This window comes from Saccostrea cucullata, unplaced genomic scaffold, assembly GCF_032062105.1.
Source record: "Saccostrea cucullata isolate Sc308-1 unplaced genomic scaffold, CSIRO_AGI_Scuc_v1 ctg4132, whole genome shotgun sequence".
In the NCBI taxonomy this organism is placed as follows: domain Eukaryota; kingdom Metazoa; phylum Mollusca; class Bivalvia; order Ostreida; family Ostreidae; genus Saccostrea; species Saccostrea cuccullata.
In genome coordinates, this window is record NW_026931149.1 from 17,401 (window position 1) to 32,768 (window position 15,368).

Consider the following 15,368-nt stretch of genomic DNA (forward strand, 5'->3'; position numbering starts at 1 on the left):
AAACCTTAACACCATGATATTTATAATGCAAAGGAACAATTACTGAATACGAATGGGAAAATATAATAAATATAATTTCAAAAGTTCTAATGAAAATAATCAATGTAGTTTAAGATAAGGAAAGCTGTCTGCATGCAAGCTCCTTCATGTTTCTTCCCTTCTGAACGTGTTGAACATTGAATTAAAAAAAAAACTTTCAGTCCTCTCTGTCCTCATTAATTAAAGATTATTGAAATATTTGCTGAATATGCACAAGTTCAGGACGTCACAATTAGTATATAGGAGGTCATATTGGAAAAAAAATTTGAATGTTTTACTGCATCATGTGCATGGAATTTCAATAAAACCGAAGGGGTGAATTTTTATTTATTACATCACTACCATATTTTAAAAAAATATAAAGGGCAATATCTGTATTTTTACAATCTTATGATTTTCATAATAAGTTAATCGTAAAAAATAAAAATAAACTACAGGTAATGGGGATATCCATTTATTTTACAAACCGAAAGTAGAGACGGGAATTTTTTGCAGTTGAAGATTCTCCCTGCAGGTGACATTCAAGATATGTACGTTCTATACAGTTAAATCTATTTGATTGACATAGTGTTCGTACTTTATTGTTATACCTACACTGGAAAATATTAAACATGTACACTGGAATATGGTAGGATACAATGAAGTCTCCAGTTCAGGGTCAGTCATGTGTATTTTATGCCATATTGTTAAATTTTTAGCGCATATGCTGGTCATAAAGAATTGATCTTTCTCTCTGTAATTAATTACAAAATTTTGAATATCAACTTTAAAAAAGCTTCCGACAAGCGAAATTCTGAAAAACACGCATTGAAAACAGGAATGTTTCTGCTTCGGTGACGAAGTACTTTCGATTTTGTTCGTTGCATTAACGAACAAATATAGGCGGATATAAAAGGCGGATATAAAAAATGAGAGCTCTAAAGTATGGCAAATGCATTAAGTTCTAACTCAGAAATTAAACATAATGATTGCTGCTCAAATAAAATTACACTGATTAATAAATCAAACTGTACTGGATTCCCCAATTGCGGTTCACGTTATTTGTGATATGAAACATGTCCAAAGAACTATATGTGGTATATTGCATATATTTGCCCCCACAAAAGACAAATTTTGAAAATTTCCTGAAATGTGCTGAATTCAATAAATTGTATGAGAAATATAAATTAACAGAAAATATTATAGTTTCAAAGCAGTGTATTCACAATTTTTGTTTTTATGACGTCACAAACTGTTCCGATTTTATATCCTTTTTCAAAAAGAGGACAAAATGGACAAAATTTCAACATATGTAGCTTTAAAATTTATAGAGCGCAAGTGTGTTCAGGAACAATATTGACATATTTCATTGATATTATCATTCTACACATTATATCAAAATATTGATCCTGAACACACATGCGCTCGGTGTCTTTTACTCAAAATATCGACGAAATATGTACATTTTTCTGTAAAATTCATAAAAAGCTGAAATATATGTCATGTTTGTGACGTCATTACGTACATATGGCGTCATTACTTATGAAAATATTCAGTGCTTTGAAGTCAGCATATACTCCCCTGTTTAAGAACTTAATTAGATATATCTTCATCAAAGTTTGATTTGGGGGGCAAATATTGGTTAATACCGCATAAAATTCTTTAAGAACAAAAGGACATATACTTACCTTGATTATTAAAAGTATTCTAACTGAAATATATTTTTTCTAAAAAAATTAGATTGAGTTTATCCTTTAAATACATTAAGTTGTTAATAAACAAAAAATTTGTTATTAATCATTATATAATTTTATTTTAATCCTGCATATTTTAATTTGTTTTGTTGCTATGGCTTAATGTAAGATGGAATGCCACACCAATTTTTCTATTTTATAGATCTTTGAATCATCCTTTTTAAACAATGGTTTCAGCATTGAAAGACCGATGTTAGTTCATAATTATTTTATATGATTTTTTTTTGTATTTTGTCAAAGAAAATGAAAAAAAATTATTAATATCCAATTAAGTTGTTTTCGTGTTAAAGTTTGCTGTAAATGAATGCATCATATGAATATCTAATAATATATGTAAAGAAAGGCTGGTTAGACTTTTTAATTTTTTTTATAAAAAAAATATTTATAAAAATAAAACACATTATTTGTGAATATCTTTTAAACCTATGGTTAAAAACTCCATAAAACTAGTCACAAATAAGGACAAAATGTTTGTCAATCATATTTTTAATATAAATTGAAACGAAATTATGAAATTTTAGAGAAATTAATTTTTTTTAATATTTGGACCTAACCCGATCAAAATTAAACTGATCCCGATCAAAATTAACACAAAATGAATAAAATGTCTCTTCATGTATTTACAATAGAGAACTATATTTTATTGTCAGGTTCAATAATGTTTTAACCCTTATAACACCAAATCAGACTAGTGTTCTTGGGGTAATGTTATTTATTTCCAATAATTGTACAATTATGGTTGGGATCGGTTTAATTTTGATCGGGATTGGCCAAAATTAAAACTAGATGCTGTCATGAGACAGTAATACCCGCACTATTGTGTTTGCCTCTAAATACACACTCCTTCATATTGGACTTTCCAAGGCAGAAGTCAAAATAATTCTATAATTTCACCGTACATGTATTCGTCAAATCGAACATAAAATTTTCAGGTGACCATATGATCTATGAGCCTCACATATGTATTTTGAATACTGAATTCATTACCAGTCTGAAATAACAGAATTTAATCAATGATTGAAGTAAATTACTTAATTAGATTCAGATAAATATTTTGCCCATAATTTGGAACTTTTTAAATTTACATTCTCAACGACATAAAATATTATTTTAGTACAAAGCGTCTTTGATGAATTTATCAAAATGTGCAAACTGATTTTAGTACTTGGTCGGGAAAAAACCCCATTGAAAATACAACCCGTTTAATTTGTCAATGCCTATCTCCCCCCCCCCCCATACACACACACACACACTCTCTCTCTCACTCTCACATTTTTTAAAAATAGACCTAGATGTCAAAGTTATGTTAAAACATAGTTTATTATGATAGTTTGAAATTTGTTCTTGTACTAAACATTTTTACATGTGAACATCTTATTTTCTACATTCACATTGGGTTTGCGTCACCCATTATCATTTTTATAGACATCACCTCTCGGCACACCTCGGCCGATTCATACTGGCAACGGAATCAGCAAAGGTTTGTCGAATGAGATTATTTAGCACATGTATGCTGACGATGCAGTGTGGTCAGTTAAAATCATTTGTGTTTTAATTGGATTATATTTCATGAATTCGTTGTCACGACCTATGACATTCGGTAAGTACAAGATTTAGTATAGATTGCATAAAAATAAATAAATGCAAATGGTTAGGTTGAAGTTCAAAAAGGGTCAAAGATCATCGCATGCCACAGTCGACAAATTTCACATTGTCAAGTTATCTCCCATTGCGGACATTCAGTATATACAAGCGCAGATCCAGAATTTTTTTTTCAGAAAGGGGGGAGGGGTGTCACACCTCACTCAAAAAAATCAGCCCAAGATTTCCTGAGAAGCAAATAAAAAAATATTATAAAAACAATGATGGTGGAGTCCCTGTTTTCTAAGGGGGAGGATGTCCAAAGTCATTTTTATTCTCTACAGTACATAGTCTTATTTAAATAACTGCTAATTCCAGGTGGGGGGGGGGGTGTCTGATCTCCCTAGCAACTGACTCCCTGTACCTGAAATGACAATTGATCTTATGACTCCATAATAGTAGAAAAAATTTTCATTTGACTATATACATATTTTGTTTCCTATGTTTATGTATGTTTGTCTGTCCACAGAAACTTTAACCTTGCCCATAAGTTTTAAGTGGATTTGGCTATACACATGGCTTCAATATTTCATAGGTAAATTTCTTTTGGCAAAACCTTTTAATGGGTACCAAAAATTTTGACCTCTTGATCTCTTGACCATGGAGTTTGACCCACTTTTACAAGAAAAATACCTTAAACTTGGCCTAAGTTTTGAACAGGTGGTGCTAGGATTTTCATGCTCTAACATGTGTAATCATTGTGAACTTTCAACAGGTATAATTATTTTTGACCTAGACCTTAGAGTTGAACCCAATTTAACTTTAACCTTGGCAATAACCTTTGAACAGGTGAGGAAGTTCTAGGGATTTCTCTCTTTTTTCACATGTGTATTCCTTGTGACAAGACTTTCCCTTTAATACCAACAATTTTGACCCTTTGACCTTGACCTTGGAGTTTGACTTACATTTGAGAAACTTCAACCTTTGCCAAAAGCTGCCATAACAGTTGCTGTCACAACAAACAAACAAATTACTAAAAAAACACAGTATACATGAACATATTTTATATTCAACAGATATACATCTGGTCATATCTCTAGTTCTCCCTTGAATGAGACATGGTGATATAAATTTTAAAAAATAATTATGATAAGAGTTGAAAAGGTTGTGCATATAAAAATATACTAAGCTCTGCGGATGAATTAAGATATACCAGTTTAGCTTTATTTTGCTACCCAAAGCACCTTGATTAACTATTTATAAGCATACTGTTTTCTGAAATGTACTGATTTCTGTTGTCCATCTGTTTGTCTGCAAACTTTTCACATTAACTTCTTAAGAACCAATGGGCCAATTTCAAACAATTTACATTTAAATATGCAGGGGACTTTTTCCAACATAAATCTTCTTCTCAAGAACAGCAAAGACATTTATTGTCCCCCGTTTTTGCTAAAGGTAGGGTACATTAAATCTCATTTGTTTGTCAATCTACCCATCTGTCACAATAAATTTAACCTTGGTCATCATGGTCGTATATTTTGAATGAGAAGAGACAGGACTTTTATATTAAACATGAGTATTAGTATTAAATGGGACAATACCATTCTAAATACACTATGATTTTTATTAACTATGACCTTGAAGTTTGACCTAATTTCATAAACAAATTAATTGCTTAAGATTGATCATTTTGAAAGATAAATGAAAGGGCATTCATATTACCTGTGATAAGACCTTTCCAAATGTATCATGACTTTTTGACTCTGTGACCTTGACCTTGAAGTTTAACTTAGTTTTAATTAATGCTGTATTTCCTTTTCATTGAGAAGAGATTCGACTTTCACATTTCAAGTGAACATTACCCATAACAGGATGTTTCCCAACATGCTATGATTTTTTACCCCTTGACCTTGATGTTTTAACAAAATTTCAAAAGAGTGAACTCTCCCGAAAGAGGATAAGACCACTGTTTAAAACGAAAAAGCATTTTAGGGAAGACTGGGCTTTTTCCATAAAAAACGTCATTTTTCGACCCTCATTTGACCCCCCGGGCAAAATCAAAATTCCGAAACCTAACTGCACATCTACATGACCCAACCAACCATCTCCCAAAAGATGATTAGGCTGCTGAATAAAATGTAAGAGGAGTTCAGGGAAGATGGGGCTTTTAGCATATAAAACGTCATTTTTCGACCCCCATTTGATCCCCTGGGGCAAAATCAAAATTCAGAAACCTTACTACACATCTGCATGACCCCACCAACCATCTCCCAAAAGATGATTAGGCTGCTGAGTAAAATCTTAGAGGAGTTCTGGGAAGAAGGGTCTTTTTGCATTAAAAAAATCATTTTTCGATCCCCATTGACCCCCCGGGGCAAAATCAAAATTCTGAAACCTTACTGCACATCTACATGACACCACTAACCATCTCCCAAAAGATGATTAGACTCCTGAGTAAAATGTAAGAGGAGTTCAGGGAAGACGGGGCTTTTTGCATAAAAATCATCATATATCGACCCCAAATTGACCCCCTGGGGCAAAATCAAAATTCCAAAAGCTTACTGCACATCTACATGACCCCACCAACCATCTTCCAAAAGGTGATTAGGCTGCTGAATAAAATGTAAGAGGAGTTCAGGGAAGACAGAGCTTTTTGCTTAAAAAACGTCATTTTTCGACCCCCATTTGACCCCCTGGGGCAAAATTAAAATTCCAAAACCTTACTGCACATCTTCATGACCCCACCAACCATCTCCCAAAAGATGATTAAGCTACTGTGTAAAATGTTGGAGGAGTTCAGGGAAGAAAAGTGTGACAGACGGACGGACGGACGGACAGACGGACGGACGGACATGAGTAACAACAATATACCCGAACTTTCTTTAGAAAGTGCGGGTATAAAAATAATAATTTCTGTAAAATTTGGCTATTTCGTGTCAATTTCTTTTATAAATATGATTTAGAACATGTTCTTCCCAGTTGTGACTGGTTTTAAGAAAATTTTAACCAGAAGTTTAAAAAATATTCACAAATTGTGTTTTTTCATAAATATTTTTTTATTTAAAAAAAAAATAATATCTATAGGCCATTTCTTCTCATAATTTAATAGGTAATCAACAATGTGATGCATTCATTTACAGCAAACTTTTAACAAGAATACATCTAATTTGCATGTAAATATTTTTTAAAATTTTTTGTGAAAAAAAAAATCATATAGAACAATTAAGAGCCAATGACGGCCTTTCAATGGTGAAACCTTTGTTTAAAAAGGTTGACTCAGAGAATCAGAGACTCAAAAAATAAAAAGTTGGTGTGGCATTCCTACTTAAGCATATTTCTGTTGTTGTTTACTTTTTCCTAAGCTGTATGAATTCTTTCATGTTTCTACATCATAAAAATCGTGTTCCAAAACGATGCATGACTATTACAAGACCCTGAAGTCACATGAACCGGAAACAGAGAAAATAAATCGTAACTGGGGAAGGTAGGCCTTGATGAAATACCCTTGTAAGTATTGTTACCGTGTAGCTACTATGAAAGCAAAAAGGTTTTTGAATGACTTACTCTTTGTACTTTTAATATATATTGCATGAAATATAAACCTAACAGTATTGCAAAATATTAATGAAACACCCTGACGTGACCCGGAATTGGCGACATCACTGTTTTACTCGTATAACCTTTTATATACAAGAGTACAATTCTTTTGCAGATTGATTATGTAAACTGGCCATTATTCCTTTGAATATTAAACAGCAGAAAGAAATATACACGTATCAATGTGCTTAAAAGATTTTTTAAAAAATACATAAATGAAATGAATGAAATAAAATACGACAATACAAAGATCATGACGACGTCACTTCTATTTACATGCACACACTATCTTATGATTTCAGAATATCATCATAATGGGACCATATCCCCCGAATGTCAGAGGCTGCGTACGTGGGACTGTGTGTAAAATAGGGAGTCCAACAGAAGTGAAGATCAGGAGAGAAGTGAAGGACACTGAGGAGGTGGTGATGAAACCTGTTTTCATCATGAGGAGATATGGTAGAATGATGAGTGGGAGTAGAAGTGAGGGATTCAGACTGGAGACTTCTGATGCTGATTGGATGTTCTGGCCTCCAGATCACATGGTGATATGTGATTCTTCTCAAATCAGTCTCTATCGTATTCCACAACACACTGTGATCTTGATGGAGTGTGATGATCTACCACCGGGATTTACCAGATTAAAGCTAATGAGTCCATCAAATAATAATGAAGTCAGATCCTCCTGTGCAGTGATCAATAACAACATCTATATATCTAGTATTTCATTCCGAGATAGCCACTTACCGTTGCTACACCCCTGTTTTATATATTCCTTTCCCGAGTCTCATGGACCCTGTGCTACATTTTGCGAAGATAATATCTTAGATGTAGATTATGCATTCTGTTTTCGATCCCATCACTGGCCGGCATTAGCTTTACCATGGATACATAGATGTCGTCAACAAGGTTGGCCCTCTGAGGCAGTTATATCAGATATATTAAACGAAGGATTCCATTGTTCCTATCGGTAGCACAATTGACAACATACTTGAATGGAGAATTTCATTCTCATACGCAGAACAAAAAATAATTCATGCAATCAATCACTCTCAGTTTTTATGTTATGGTCTCTTCAAAATATTTCTGAAGGAAGTAATTAATTATATGGACGATTCTCCTGTTCTTTGTTCATACTTCACAAAAACTGCTGTGTGCTTTGGGTCATACAGAATAATAATTCCTTGTCCTGGACACCTGAAAATTTATTGCCTTGTTTCTGGCAAGGCTTTAAATTATTGATATATATGGTTTTTATTGGAAAATGCCCAAACTTTTTTATTCCGGAAAATAATATGTTTCAGTCTTAAAGTAACTGGATCCATACAAACATTATTGTTTAATAAGTTGTATGAATTGTATTGCAAGGGTATACCAAGTCTTTTACTGAGTGAAACGTTAAGACCGTTTCTCAGTCAAGCCATTTTATACAGAACATTGAAAATCTGTACTGACGAGGACAGCATCATTACAAACTCTGAACTTGAAATAAGTTTATTTGAGGAATTCAATGGATTTAGCCTCAAATTTCAAGTGTTGTAGAATTTGCAGCTCTCATGAAGAACATTGAAATAGAGATTAGTAAAAGACTGAAGCCATACCGAGACTATTGTACAATTTATGACATCTGAAATATTACGTCACACCGCCATGCTGAAACTGTGTGATGTATATCAACATAAAAATCGTAATAAGGTTTATTACAAAGCTAGTAACGTATCCAAATTGTTAAAACTGTCATGTACATTAGGTTGTGCCTCAGATATTCTGTATCTTGCAATGTATTTCTTCAAAATGTGTAGATATGAAGAGTCACTCAATTATTTACAGAATGCACAGAACAGAATGACAAAGCCATACATTATATACGAGGGTCATGGTAATTTAGATAACTATAGACGTTGCACGATTGGAATGTCTCTATCTCGTAAAAGGATTGCTGTAGTGAAAGATGTTAGGTTACACAATGAATACTCATACATTAATGAACTAATTCTAGAGCAGAGGACCAGTGACAAAAATCGTTGTCCTACATTGGAAATCCCACCCCTAGTGATGTTACACATGTTGTTTATACTGAATCACCACAGACTGGGTGACAGAGTGTTGTTACCGGCCGCCAGGAGGCGGTCGGTTATATGATATGAAAGTTTTAAGTCGCTGTGCGTTTCTGCGGAGTTAACTTAAATAAAAATATTCAACATTCATCATGTTCATATCGCTTGCGAGTCAACATTACACAAAGATTGTCTAAACGTTTAGAAAAAGCACAATAATCGTAAAATTAAATTTTATAAATAATGGGGTAAATATTTCATCCAATCCTGATTGACAAACTCTGATTTAACTGAAGTGCGGAGAAATTGGTACGAGTGTTAGGCATAGTCTAAAACAAAGACCGCGTTGTAAATCAACAATTTTACTTTCTGTTTTTAAAACAGGATCTGCTGTATTTATTTGAAATGAAGTGTATATTTAAACATTTCCTATAGATGTTTTTCAAAAATATGATGAAATATTGATTTCTTAAAAGCAAAGAATATTACGACATGTTCGTCCAGGAGACTAGGATAGAGCGCGTTTTACAATGTGCCAAACACTTTCCCGCCACATCTCAACACCAAAACAGAGATTGAAAGAGAAGTAATTGTAGTGGTGGATCTAGAAGGAGTTCGGGGGGGGGGGGGGGGGTAACATCCTCTAAGAGAGAGAGCGAGGAGCCCCACATATTATATATTTGTTGCGTTTTTATTAAGTTAAACTATAGCTAAGTTTAAACTTTAGTTTTGTTCGTTTTTTGTAAAACTACTTAAACAGCAAACTCACAAGAGTTCGTTAAGTTGTATCAAACTGAGTGCAGAGACTCAGAGGACTATGCACAGTTTATATTGCCTATACATGTAATATTGTACATGCATTATTCATGAATAAAATCGGCATTGTCGCATGCATTTTTTTTGGTGTCACGAGGATATTTTAACAAAAAAATGAAAAAAAAAATTTCAAAAAACCAGCAAATTTCAGGTTCTAAAATAATTTCAACAGTTATATTAATTGGTTTGCGGCCGATTTTTGACGCTTGCGTCAATATGTTTCTTGTCTGTATTTGAAATAATAATATTGTTCACTTACTTAACCTCCCGATAAAAGATTTTATTTTACACCATGTTCAACCTCCTATGAGTGCTTTCAGTACTTTGATTTTTATATTTAGTTGGAGAGAATACAGAACAAGATGTTGTACCAGCAGTATGTTGCCAAAAAGAAGTTGTTAGATACCCAGAACCCTCCTGGTACACAGAATGAGAGAGAACTGTGGCATGGAACTGCTCCAGAGGCTGTCAACAGTATCAATTCCTTAGGATTCAACAGGAGCTACTGTGGGAAAAACGGTATGGTTTACTGTTAACAATTAGTTTAGAGCTTCGTTCATGTTATAATAAAGTTGATCCCTTTTGGATTCGGAGGATTAAATGATAGTACTCAATAGTTCATTTCAAGATTTTCCAATCAGAAAAGTGCTGAGAAGCTAAACTTTAAACTTGCTGGGAAGGTATACTGAAAACACAATCTGTCCATTTGTGAAACTAGTTCTACGTAAATATATCTGTACACAAAAGGTTTAATATCATGGCAGTGTATCATAGATATTTCCAAAACAAATATGCATTATTTGAAACCCTGTAGTGCTTAAGCATGTTTTATTTGAACTATGTTTAATATATAAAACTTGGATATGCTTTATACTTTTCACAAGTTCAATTCAAACCATCACCGAAACCAAAAATTTCCTTTTTGTCATATGCTACATGAGAGAAGCAGTTTACTTTCAATGAGTTTATGCTCAAAGATGGTTACATTTACATGACTAGAAGTGACTGTGACTTTGATTTGAATAAACTTTAAAAAAAAGATCACTTTATTTTTCTGTATTTAAAGATATCAATAAATTAATTTCCATCTGCTGATATTTTTTTATTTATAGCAACGGCATTTGGCGAAGGAGTTTATTTTGCTGTTAATGCAGGATATTCTGCACAGGACAAATATTCCAGACGAGACCCAAGTGGGAATAAGCTGATGTACTTGTGTAAAGTTCTGACCGGAGAATTCACTTTAGGCAAGGCTGGAATGAGAGTGCCACCTTCAAAGGGTCAACAGTCACATATTCTATATGACTCAGTTGTCAACAATGTATCAAGTCCAGCTATGTATATTATATTCAATGATACCCAAGGCTACCCTGGCTATCTGATAACATTTCAGTGAGATTCAGTGAGATTCAATAAAATGATAAAGAGGTAAAAAATAAGTGTGTGTGCTAACTTTCTGGACATGGAACAATTGATTTTGAATTATTTAGAGTGAATTTTTGCAATATTTTAAGTAAATCTTAGAAATACTTACAGAGAATATCGAAGTTTGTTATTTTAGTATATGAAGTTGTAATCTATACATAACCAACTTACGTTATATCGCGACTCCCAATGAGTACCTCGAAGTTATCTAGCTTACTACCACTGCTTTGTGTGGGAGTCGAGAAAAGTCTATAATTCTGGGGGCAAATGACATTGTTTACAGTAGTGACAATCATATGATTCGAACAATTTAATTCCGAAATCACGATGTTTTGTCAGATATTAAACTCCAAATGGTACATTATCAAATAAGGAAAGTTAAAATATTTCATCTGCTTATAAATAAATGTGACGATTTTCAATGAAAATTTAACGATAAGAGTCCGCTTAATTAAAATCATCGTTAAAAATGAGACAATTTAGGATTGGCTCCTCTCAAAAATATATAAGGCTGGTTCAGCTATTGTTAGGCGAGGTATTCCACCAGGATTTTTTACTTATCTTTCCTTATAAATGCTACAATGATCCATCTTGCATTGTATTGAATAGGACATTGCCCCCACCCAACAGACGATTCCTACCTCGTTTGCGAAACAGTTCTCCCAAGTTAAGTAATCGCGATATCAAGTAATCAGGCCTTTATAGTAACGGTTGTACTAGACATCGGCGCTGAGTGTCAAAATTATGTTCACAAATGTAAAGAGCCATAGCGCATTTGATAGACTTTTTGCCTGTTCTAGTTGTGCATTCTTAAAGAAATAGGCCTATTCATAATACAATATTAATCACAACATAATGATATTTCAATGTTAATTGTTCTCTCATACGATAAAAGTGAAAGTTATTCATTTTAAATAAAAATGAAAACCAACAATTCTTCTGTGTTCAGTAAATCATATGTGAAAAAAAAGAACAAACAGACAAAGCAGGTAACAGAATTGTCTTTGTAAAGCTCATTATATAAAATTATTTTAGAAGAACTGGGATTTCATTCCACCAGTGGTTATCCAATTTATTTTACTGAGGAAATTCTTCAAATCCGTATGTCAGTTTTGAATAATTTTAATATTCCTAACCTCGCGTTCACACAGAGCTGCGACTCTACGGCGATCATCCCGATCAAGCTACGATCTGAATTTTTTTTTGGATCGGGGCAGATCGCAGCCGATCGGCGTCTAAAAAAAGCAATTTGGCAAATTATAGTCTTCGTTACGACCGTACTACGATGTCTCTACGTCAAACTCCCTGCTAACACGCTTCTAGTGCGATGTTACGAAGACTGTTGCCGACAAGCAGCCGTGTTTACTGTGTTTATGCTACGCTGCCATTACGACATTGAAGACCATACTACGACGCTACACAGACCAGTCCTAGATGACTGTACTGCGATGTCGTTACGGTGATGCCGATCACATTACGATTGCATTACGCTTCTAGTACGATTTGGAAATGATGTAAATATATCTTACAACGACAGATTTTTGTAGTGCGATTTTAGCGATGATACATATCTTTCGACTGCAGTTTTTTCTGTCTTATAGGTCGTGATATGATCGGCGTAAGGTCATTGAAGGTCTTCGTAGGATCTTCAGGAACGTAGAGAGATCGTAAGGAGAACGTAGTACGAACGTAGAGGGAGCGTTGTATAAGCGTACTTGGTAAGTTCCTACGCTGGTTCCGCGATGCCTGTACGATTACAGCGCTTCTACTACGCTCTTATGCGACTAAACCCCGATTCTTGTCGGTCACGATCCCGCTACGCTTGTTTTGAGCATGTTCAAAATAAGCGTGTCGAGAGCGTAGAGCTCTCCGATCATAAAGATCCTACTGCGATTTAGTTTCGTTTATGTAAATCAAGAAGAATAGATATTTAAATCGATACTTGAGCAATCCGGTGGTGGATCATAATCGGGTGCTTTGCGGAATGATACTTCTTTAAAATATTGAATTAAGTTGTACAGTTGCCTGTAACTAAAATGATTAAACTAAGAAATCGGTACTCTTGCATCTTAGAAATTACAAGTTTCATTCATTAAAAATTAAAATGAAGTGTTTAGGTGGCTTTCAATACCTGTTTCATTGTCTTGCATGAAGGTTAAAAATGTTTGACACTTTTATAAACGACACTAGTACTAAGTTCTCTTTACCCTCCGTGTTCTAAAAAACAAATACATATAAATATCTCTTAGCGGCACAACTTTGACTTACTAAAACAAAACCTGCCTATGTTTTACAGTGAGCAGAGGAATGTTTACCTGGGTAGAACTCAAATGACTATCAGTATTTCAAATAATTTATTCCACACATGGGTTCAGCATGGGCCATACAGTTAAATAGCTCTCACTTGCCATTGGAAAAAAACTATACTTTTTGTACATTTTAAATATTTTAATTACCAGCCATTATTATCGTGTACTTTCATACAAGTTTTACTAATGTATTATGCGTCTTTTGTCATTCGCACAGGTTTGCACAAAGTTAGGCTCATAGTTAACAGAATCTTCGAAAAAATGACTGTTTCTGATTTTTTTTTTATAGAAAATCAAAAATGTCGACTGATCCCAACCACATTGTACATTGTATAGTTTTGTTCTTTGTATATTCTTGGATTTCAGCGGTAAAATTTGTTGAATCGTATGGTTTATATATCAATCAATGATTTTGGATGAAAAATTTTGCTTAATTTAATTCTTTAATTTTTCACATTTTACTGGGGCCCATAAGTGCACTCGTTCTTTTTATGTGAAAAGAAGAAAACACTTGCTGTGGTCTTCAACTTGACATTTAGATCTATCGACGATATATTGTCACTTACTGATGGTTATTCCAATCCTAATGTCGATACGATGTATCCTGTTGAGCTTAAAATAAAAGATACCACAGAGTATAATAGATCTGTTTCATATTGTAATATTTTACTTGAAAAAAGACATTTCACAGGGCCAAATAAGGCCAGAGATGTAAGTGAACCTTGTTTTTACGAACTATATACAAGGCACCCATGAGCATGGAGCAGTGAGGAATCTATTTTCATGCCAGCACCTACTGGGACATGGGATCTCGGTCTATGCAGTCTTGTTCGGAATGACCGGTCTCCACGTCCCAAAGAGGGAATTCGATCCCGCATCAACTTAGCCTTATTATTAACGGGAGGACTTGAAATTTTCAATCGTCTTACTTATGCAGCAATATACCCGCATCACTGCATAGGTGTGACGTTTTTCATACCAATTGTTAGTCCATTATTTATACACTGAATTAACCACGGATTTTTTCCGTTATTTCCTGATTATGACAACGAGCACACGGCGGGTGTGACCGGTCGGCAGGGGATGCTCACTCCTCCATGGCACCTGATCCCACCTCTGATGTTTCGGAGGTCCGTGTTTGCTCTGCTCTTATTTTGTATATTTGTTTAATGGACGTTGAGATTGAATACTGTTCGTTATTTCCATATCCTTCTCAGTTGATTCGATATGCAAGAGCTTGCTTCTACGTATAAACAATTTCTTAAACGAGGTAAAATATTTTTTAAAAAGTTGATGAAACAAAAATATCAGCTGTTTCGTTTAGTGTCATTGTTTTCAAAGTTTTATACCCATGTCAGCAAATACAATTTTATCATTATGTCAATTGCTGATTTTTCATAATACTTGTTAGGCCATTATATACACATTTAAGGGGGCTCTCTACAACGTCACAACATGGCGAACTTCTGTTGTGAAACGCCATTTTGGTCCCAAATAATCTGATTCAAATTCTCTTAACACCGATAAATCACGGAATATAACACAACATGCGATGTTGTGGATGGAATTTTAATTGTATCACCTCGATTAATATTGTGTATTGCCAATGCGTATCTTTTCTTTAAAAATGAAATGTTTGTCAATTTATTCAATTTCTACTTATTTTATTATTAAAACATATTTACAAACTTATTAGAATAAGATATTTAGGTGAAAAACATGATATAAAAACATGGCTTGTCATCAAGCTAATTCATCATTACGTGTCCTTAAAGCGGATCTCTCACACCTGAATTTTTGTGATGATTATA

At 33.9% G+C, this 15,368-nt stretch overlaps 1 protein-coding gene across 1 annotated transcript; it reads left to right on the forward strand.

Annotated features, from left to right (window-relative positions):
* The first annotated feature begins 10,139 nt into the window (after positions 1-10,139).
* LOC134231566 (protein mono-ADP-ribosyltransferase PARP15-like) lies at positions 10,140-11,351 on the forward strand. The gene is made up of 2 exons (XM_062713530.1): positions 10,140-10,342; positions 10,936-11,351. Exons 1-2 carry the CDS (start codon positions 10,186-10,188, stop codon positions 11,217-11,219), a joined length of 441 nt encoding a protein of 146 aa, XP_062569514.1. The 5' UTR covers positions 10,140-10,185; the 3' UTR covers positions 11,220-11,351.
* The last annotated feature ends 4,017 nt before the right edge of the window (positions 11,352-15,368 follow it).